The 9,438-nt window shown below is 41.6% G+C and overlaps 1 protein-coding gene across 1 annotated transcript in view; it reads right to left on the reverse strand.

The window, feature by feature from the left end:
• Positions 1–9,173, reverse strand: part of slc33a2 (solute carrier family 33 member 2) — a 79,989-nt gene extending 70,816 nt beyond the window's left edge. The window contains exons 1-2 of the mRNA XM_080188922.1: positions 8,854–9,173; positions 3,942–4,667 (exon numbers count right to left, since the gene is read on the reverse strand). Coding sequence (XP_080045048.1) covers positions 3,942–4,611 — 670 coding nt within the window. The 5' untranslated portion in view covers positions 4,612–4,667; positions 8,854–9,173. The remainder of the gene's footprint in view (positions 1–3,941; positions 4,668–8,853) is intronic.
• Positions 9,174–9,438: the final 265 nt, after the last annotated feature.

Genomic DNA, 9,438 nt, shown 5'->3' on the forward strand with positions numbered 1-9,438 from the left:
TTCGGTTTTTTTTGATCCTCTTCTGCAGGCTCCATACTTACAGGCTTGTCATCAAGATCTTGCACTGCATACACCTTGCCAGAGCAAAGCAGACCATTGAACTTCTTGCGGCACTGCACTCAGTTCCTTTGCATTACACTCCTGCTATTCAGTTTCAGTCATGTTCAACCAGGTCTGACTTGTTTGGTTAGGTGGCTTTCTCCTGGACCCTCTAGAAATGACCTCTTTCTACAGCCTCCATTAACGCTGCAAGGAAGGATTCCGTGAAGTGTGGTGCAGCCCTGCCCCAGGTGCAGGCCTCTGCCTCTTTTCCTCATGCACTGGAGCTTGCATAGTGATACAAAACAACCGCCACACTAACAGCTGTTGTGATGTGCTTCATGGACTTCAGCAGTGCTACCTCCATCCTCTACCCACTGAAAATGACTGACCGCCAAGTCGGCTCTCCAGCAAAAATCATGAACTACAACTACATCCTCTCACCACGCTCCCCCCCCCTAAAACGGTTGTGGTCAGGACCAAGCGGTGCTTCTGACATCAGGTTACCAACACCAGGAGCAAAATCCTACCCATCAAAGCGATGAAGTAGTGGTATTGTCATTGGACTAGTCATCCAGAGATCCAGGATATGCTCTGGAGACTCAGATTCAAATCCATTTATGGCATATGGTGAAATTTAAATTCAATAGAAGTCTGGAATTAGAAGTCTAATGGTGACCGTGAAACTATTGTCGACTTTTGTAAAAACCCAACTGGTTCACCTTCTGCCACCTTTACCTGGTCTGGTGGACATGTGACTGACTCCAGACCCTCCGCAATGTGGTTGACTCTTGAAATGACCTAGTAAACCATGAAGTTCAAGGTCAGTTAGAGATGGGCAATAAATGCTGGCACAGCCATCAATGCCCATACCCTATGAATAAATATTTGATGAAAAACAAAAATATAATTAACTGATGCGAGAGAAGTCTGACTTATCTGTCTGCAAAAAGAAAACTTCATATGAATAACTTTAAAAAATAACAAGAACACAAATATTTAATCTCTCTGTAATATGGTCTATTTACATTTTGTTAGACATGAAATGACTGTTGTCTTCACATTGTTAATTCATTACTGGTCTACATGTAAGTGCTCAAGACCAGGTTTTTCATGTCCAGATGGACTTTGTTAGAAGGCAGAGATACTTAGATCACACATGCAGATGTAATTCAGTTACCATTTTAAAGTAATGAATTTTATGTCTGAATTTATGATGGAAAGTAATTACAATGACAGGCTTATATTATGGAGATAACTATTCTATTTAAGTTAAGCTGTGACTCATGCCATGCACAGCACAGCTACATGCAGGGAATGTGTATCAGAAGTCAGGCAAAATATCTAGCTAGATTGTCTTAGACAATGAAGGTTTGATAACATACCCAGTAAACACTCTAAGGATTAGAATATCTCACTCCTTTTTCTCTCTCACAGAAGCTAGTTTTAAGGAGCATGGTGGCAATTGCTTTAGTTGGCATGTAATCCCCATATATTGATTCTTCTTGATGTGGGCAAAAGTCCTCCATACTTGAAGACTTCAACTGAATACCATAGGAGCCAAAGGCTCCATTTGATTGCTAATTGCAGTTCTCCTATCAATTGTGGCTCATCCTTAGATTCTACCACAGGATACACAGGGAGAGCTTGGAGAGCTGCCAATGTGGATTCACAGCTGAGGAACAGTTGAAAGTGATATTTCCAGCATTGGCAGATAGCATTATCATCCTTGAGAAGAGAGACCATCCCATGAGCAAAGCGAAGTTTATCATTTTGCTCAGCAAGGCCTCATTACATCAACCACCCTCTCCCAACAGCAGGACAAAAACAACACTAGCTGGGTGAATCTTAGACCAAAACACTGGCATTTCCTGGACTATGTCATTATTTGTGTCAAGGATCTAAGTGATATCTGTATCACTTAATCCATGAAGAGGCAGTTGCCTGCTGGACATATCACTGACTTGTTCGGCTGGCAGCAGTCATTCACCTCCATCGAGACATCACAAGGCTCAAAGGTTTAAGGGGAAGAAGACCAATGTCCCAGTCCCAAAGTTCCTGACCACTGAGCGCAATTCTGAGTGCAGCTCATGACCAATGTGGAAAATCTTCACACTTCCAACTCAATTCCAGGGTTATGGGAGCAAGTAAAATCAACTGGATTAGACTCCTGCATCTTGAGTTTGAGCATTGTCATCAGCAGGACTGGTTCAATGAAAACAATGCTGAAGTACAGGACCTCCTAGAGCAGAAACAAGCAACTTTCATTGCCTAGCAGAACAACTCAAGGTAGCAAGTCAAGAAGGCAGCATTCCATCAGCTAAAGACAGTTCTAGAAAATAAAGGACACAATGGTGGGAAGAGAAAGCCCAAGAGACCCAAAAATATGTTGATCAATATTCTATGCAAAGCTTCTTTAAAATCACCAGGGCCATCTGTAGAGCAAAGTCAAATGGACTGAATACACTCTTATTCATTGGAATACAAAATGAGCATTATTTCCAAACCAATCTGGGAGAAGGTGCCTTAGGAATGAGAATGCTATATGTATTTTTAAAAGAACAGTGTCAAAACTTGCAACAGCAATACCAGACTTTGCAACTATCGGAGCTCTTACAAAATGATCAGCATTTCCATTCTTTTTCTCTTTCAAAACGACTCATGGTCTAAGACAAAATGGCCACTGCCTGAAGATGACAACCAAACAGCAATGCAACTAAAAATATTGCAACCGATTCAACTTTGTATTCTGACTTTCAGGACTTGCACACTGCGCATTTCACTGAGCCTACTTTCAGTTCTAATGTAGTCATGATCTCTCAAGGGTACACTAGACTGAGATGAACTACAATTACTGTTCCATGGTTCACTTCGTTTAAAATGTTTTTGAGATCTTTTCCTACACTCTAGTGATGAACTGTGTCTCTGTGGTTTTCACCAGCAAATAGAAGTAAGGCAGTGCATAGATATCCACCTGCAATAACAAAGTAAATGAATATAGACAATGGGCAGAAATTAATGCCCTCCCCCAAAGCAGGCTGGGAGGCGGCAGAAGGGTTCATCCATACAATGGGATGGGAATGTTCAGGAGGAGAGCCCATTGCCTCCCACGTGTCCCCTAATTATGACTAGAGCAGAAAGGGTTGAAAACAGCTCTCCCATGTGGAGACCAATTGAGATGCATAAGTGGCCCACTGCCATTGGTATTCAACCATGGGTGGCTGGGGCGGGGGGGGGGGGGGGGGGGGGGGTCATGCTAAACCCCAGCAGGGTGGTTGTAGCTTGCTGTGGGAAGGGTGGTTCCACCTGCTCAGGCACCCTGTGCCCAATGGAGGGGCTGTTGGTGGAAGTGCTGATCCCATGTCCTATTCTCTATACATATCCACCTCTCCTCTCTCCCCAACATGACCTCCATGACTGGCCCAAGCAATCTCACCCCACTTAACCTGTGTTCTCGGTCTCCAGCAAACAGCGGCTAATCTCGGACGCAGGACATTGCTATCAGGGTTCTTGGAAGTGGCCACAGAACAGTTGCCCACCTGCTGCTAGCCAATGAACGGGGCCATCCTGCAACCATTAAATTCTGCCCAACATAGCAGCATAACAATGTTGATCAGTTATTTGTAAACAGTTTGACTGATTTAGAATAACAATATTGCATCAGGAAGATTTTCTGACATAACAAACGTGTTAATATTTCCCCAAAATAAAAATACTTGAAATACACAGCAGGTCAATCAGTGTCTGAAGCAAGAAAAGGCAAGTTTTGTTTTGCTTCGGTAGAATCCTACTTCAGAACTGAAAACTGAAAGATCAAAAATTTTTAAGAACTCAGAAAAACATACTAATCACTAAGAGGATATTGATTTTTATACATTCGTAATTGTGTAACATGGACTCACCTAATTTGTAAATAATGACATAACTTAGAATCCAAGTTGTTCCAGGCACTCGAAATACTTCTTTCAATATTTCATAGGGATTCAGCACAAACAACACGGTTCTTGATTCAGGCGTTCTCAGAGGTTCAGGAGTGAAATAAGCACAAATTATAGCTACCACGTAGATGACAGAGATCATTATGAAAAGCATATCCCAGCTAATATAGTCCATCATTGTCAAAAAACCCGCTCCTGCAACGATAGAGCCAGTCTTATAACCCACAACTTGGATGGTGTTGCCATAGCCAACCTCCTCATTACTGAGCAATCGCACCGCCATTCCATCAACAGCAATATCTTGAACTGAAGCAAATAAGTTCATCATCATCAAGAAGAAGGCCATGGTTGGGAAATCGGTCTTTGGATTCAGTCTCGACATTATTAAACAACATAGAAATAGTCCAAACATGCTAAATAGCAGCCATTTCTGCTTTGTCCCGTACTGATCCACAAATGGAGCCCAGAGTATCTTAAGTAGCCATGGGAAATACAGCAACTTCGTCAAACTAATTTTGCTTAATGAATGTCCAATAGTTCTGAGGTAAATTGGTAATAAATTGGATTGTAATCCATAGGGAATTCCCTGCACAAAGTACAGCAAGCCAAATAATTTCAGTTTGAAGGATGCCATTTCAAATGAGTGTACACAAACATAAAACAAACCATTCCATGCGATGAATCCAAAATCTGCAACAGAAAAGGCATTGATTATTCATGACACTGATATTTTTAATTGCATTCTGAAGTTGCAGTGTTATTTAGATGTTAATTTTAGCATTGTAGGATTAATATTGAAATAATAAAACATCCTACTAATTAAGTAGATTTACTACAGTAATATTGGTACTAATTCTGTTTCATTATATGCACGTTTAAAATAACTAGGTTAAATAATTCAACAACACTAATATCTTCTTAAATAAAGAAAACTAGTAAATGTTGGAAAGACACAGCAAGTCTGGCAGCATCTGTGAAGAGAGAATCAGAGTTAACATTTCAAGTCTGTACAAAGAGTCACTGAAGGTGAAGAATCATATGGACTTGAAACATTAACTGTTTCTCCCTCTACAGATGCTGCCAGGCTTGCTGAGCTTTCCAGCTTTTGCTATTTTTATTTCAGCTTTCCAGCACCTGCAGTACTTTGCTTTTAGTGTTTTCTTAAACCTGCAGTGGTCTAAGAGTTAACTAATCAACCTTTCCAGTCAATATCATTGTTCGTGTATATTACATTTTTATCAGTAAAAATAAAAATTTAAGTTTAAGTTTTAAGTTTACTGATTAGTGTCACAAGTAGGTTTACATTAACACTACAATGAAGTTACTGTGAAAAGCTCCGAATTGCCACACTCCGGCACCTGTTCGGGTATACAGAGGGAGAATTTAGCATGGCCAATGCACCTAACCAGCACTAAATTAATGCAAGTTCTTCTCTTCATTCTTTCCCAAATACTCATTGTAAAACAGAAATGCTTGAAGTTAAATCCAGTAACTGAGAAAGTTGTCAAGTTTAGATTTGAGATTTCTGGTTAAAAAAAAATTATTTAAATATACAGCGTCCCATTCACTTTTCATCATAAAAAGATATATTAAAATAGGCTACATTGGAAAATCAAAAGAGATTTGAGAAATCTAGATTTCATTTTCCTACCAAAATTTGGTGGCACAATGGTATAGTGGCTACCAGTGCTGTTTCACAGCTTCTGAGACCCAACGTCAATTCTGACCTTGGAGTTTGCAATTTTTCCCTGTGTTGGTGTGGGTTCCCTCCTGGTGCTCCAGTTTCCTCCCACTGTCCAAAGGTGTGCAAGTTAGGTGGATTACCCCTAAATTGCTTCTTAGTGTCCCAAGGTGTTTAGGTTAGATTGATTAGCCATTGGAAATGTGTCGGGTTACGGGAAAAGGGCAGGCGGGGGAGAGGACCTGGGTAAGATGCTTTGTCAGAGAGTCGGTGCAGACGCAATAGGCCAAATAATCTCTTCTGCACAGTAGGAATTCTATGAATCATATCCCCAAACTAAGTCTGATAACATCACCTTAGTGGGTTGGATCTCAAACAATGATGAGACGGAGTACAACAAAGAAATGGAGAATCTGGTAAACTGGTGCAATGGCAATAATCTTTCCCTCGATGTCAACAAAGCAAAGGAGATAGTCATCAGCTTCAGGAAGCATAGTGGTAGACATGCCCCTATCTATATCAAAAGGAATGAAGTGGAAATTGTTGAAAGCTTCAAGTTTCTAGGTATCCAGATTACCAACCACCTGTCCTGATCCTTCCACACTGATGCTATAATTAAGAAAGCCCACGAACACCTCTGCTTTCTCAGAAGGCTAAGGAAATTTGGCATGTCTGCTAGAACTCTCACCAACTTTTATAGATACACCATATAACACATTCTTATTGGCTGTATCACAGGTTGGTATGGCTCCTGCTCTGTCCAAGACAGCAAGAAATTACAAAGGATCATGACCGAAGCCCAGTCCCTCATGCAAACCAGCCTCCAATCCACTGACTCTGTCTACACTTCTCACTGCCTTGGAAAAGGAGCCAACATAATCAAGGATCCCACAAACCCCGGACATTCTCTCTCCCACCTTCTTTGTCAGGAAAAAGATACAAAAGTCTGAGGTCACATACCATCTGATTCAACAACAGCTTCTTCCCTGCTGCCATCAGACTTTTGAATTGACCTACTCATATTAAGTTGATCTTTCTCTGCACCCTAGCTATGACTGTAACACTACATTCTGCACCCTCTCCCTTCCTTCTCTATGTACGGTATGCTTTGTCTGTTTAGCATGCAAGAAACAATATTTTTCACTATATACTAATACATGTGACAATAATAAATCAAATCAAATCAAAACGTTTTTTAAATTAGCCACTGCCCATGTGCTATTGAAAAACATTCATAGTTAAATAAATAGATTTCAAACTATGGATAGATTAGAATGGTTTCGGTTTAATTGACAAGATGTGTTAGGATAAAGCACATAAAATGTTTCAAGTTTGGAGAGATTTAGTGTGTTCCATAGACTAGAATCAAGACATCTGAAATGTTGCCCACTTGATGGTCAAGTGAAGGGGAGGTTACACACAAGACCAGTTGTCAGAGGAACAGAGCATTTGTTTGGGGGAGGCGACATATTGAGATGAAGATGATTGCAAAGATGAAGCAAAATGAAGATGAACAGGGTAGAAGTGGAAGGGTGCATTTCTGAATGGAAGGCTGTGACAAGTGGATCAGGGATCAGTGCTGGGACTTTGCTGTTTCTAATATGTATAAATGATTTGGAGGAAAACATAACTGGATTGATTAGTAAGTCTGTGGCCAACACAAAGGTTAGTGGATTTGCGGATAGTGATGAGGACATATAGATCAGTTGGAGACTTGGGCGGAAAGATGGCAGATGGACTTTAATCTGGATAAATGTGACGTAATGCATTTTGGAAGATCAAATACAGACAGGAAATATACAGTAAATGGCAGAACCCTTAAGAGTATTGATAGGTAGTGGATGTACAGATACACACTGAAAGTGGCAATGCAGGTGGAGAAGGTAGTCAAGAAGGCATTCGGCATGCTTGCTTTCATTGGCCGGGATAAAGAGTTTTAAAATAGGCAAATCATGTTGTAGCTTTATAGAACGCACTTGAAATATAATGTTAATTCTGATCGCCACACTACCAGAAGGATGTGGAAGCTTTGGAGAGGGTACAGAAAAGGTTTACCAAGGTGTTGCCTGGTATGAAGGGCATTCGCTATGAAGAGAGTTTGGAGAAACTTGGTTTGTTCTCACTGGAGCAATGGAGGTTGAGGGAAGACCTGATAGAAGTCTACAAGATTATGAGACGTATGGACAGGGTGGATAGTTAGAAGCTTTTTCCCAGGGTGAAAGAGTCAATTACTACGGGGCATACATTTAAGATGCAAGGGGCAAAGTTTAAAGGAGATGCACGAGGCAGATTTTTTGCACAGAGAGTGGTGGGCGCCTGGAACTCGTTGCCAGGAGAGTTAGTGGAAACAGATATAGTAGTGACTTTTAAGGAGTGTCTTGACAACTACATGAATGAGATGGGAATAGACAGATATGGTCCCTGGAAGGGTATGGGGTTTTAGTTAAGTCGAGCAGCATGTGCGGTGCAAGCTTGAAGGGCCAAAGGGCCTGTTCCTGTGCTGTAATTTTCTTTGTTCTTTGAAATGATAGTACCCATAAAGGTAGGACTTTAAATTTAATGTATTGGAGATTGTAAAGAGACTGTAAAGGGCAGTGACGTATTGCTGTTTAGTTTGAAGTTTAGTTTACGGAGGGTAAAAGATGGCATTCTACTAGAAAGGATAAGTCTAGAGCTGACATAAGGGTTGCAATCTCTGGTTAGTGGTATTCCTGGAAGTTCCAACTTCTGCCTTCAAACACCGTGCTTCACATCATTATCTAAAACACCAACTCCACCTACCCCCACCAATTAGAATGCAAACAAACTTTGTTATCCAATTAGGATATTTTTGACTATCTGACAAAGCCTTTATATCAATTACCAATATTTTATAACTAATAACATAAATCAAAATAAACATTTTTTTTACTTCTTGATTGTTTGCAAAGTGCCCTAAAGACTACCCTTTACTTCCTGGGGTATCCATAACATTTAATGAGTTGGCAAACCAAGTAACAGAGGCATATAATGTTGGGTATGAGGGATAGGAATAATGGATAGTTTCATTGGAAGGTCTCTAAGATTCTCCACAGTCTCAATCAATTCATTGCAGAAGCCGCACTGTAAATGATCCACTCTTGGATTGTTTGTTACTGCCTGCGTTTTCTTACACAACGTTGACGGCATGAATTGAACAACACAATCCTACTGTACCTGCGCCAGCCACACCGGGAGTGGGGGGGAAATACAATCAAAGTCTCCGCCTTTCTTCGACAAAACAAACAGCAGCTGCCGTTCCTGCGAAGCGCCGCAAGGCGTTCGGACAATAGCAGAATGTCAGAGGACAATGGGGGAAAAGCATTGTGACAATCTACAGCTGACACGCGGGGGAATCCTCTGTGCTGACCCTGTCCGAGGACAATGGGGAAGAGACACTGTAACAATGCGGCACAGCGAGTTACCCCTATACTCACTCGGGGGGACACTCTGCGGGGCAGTCTGATACAGTCCCACTGTCCAGGGACGATCTGATACAGTCCCACTGTCCAGGGGCAGTCTGATACAGTCACAAACCTGGTGTTGTCACACTTTTTACAGTCACACTGACCAGGGGCAGTCTGATACAGTCCCACTGTCCAGGGGCGATCTGATACAGTCACACTGACCAGGGGCAGTCTGATACAGTCCCACTGTCCAGGGGCAGTCTGATACAGTCCCGCTGTCCAGGGGCAATCTGATACAGTCCCGCTGTCCAGGGGCAATCTGATACAGTCCCGCTGTCCAGGGGCAGTCTGATAC

This window comes from Carcharhinus amblyrhynchos, chromosome 5 (genome assembly GCF_965287045.1).
Source record: "Carcharhinus amblyrhynchos chromosome 5, sCarAmb.v2.hapA, whole genome shotgun sequence".
Taxonomy (NCBI): Eukaryota; Metazoa; Chordata; class Chondrichthyes; order Carcharhiniformes; family Carcharhinidae; genus Carcharhinus; species Carcharhinus amblyrhynchos.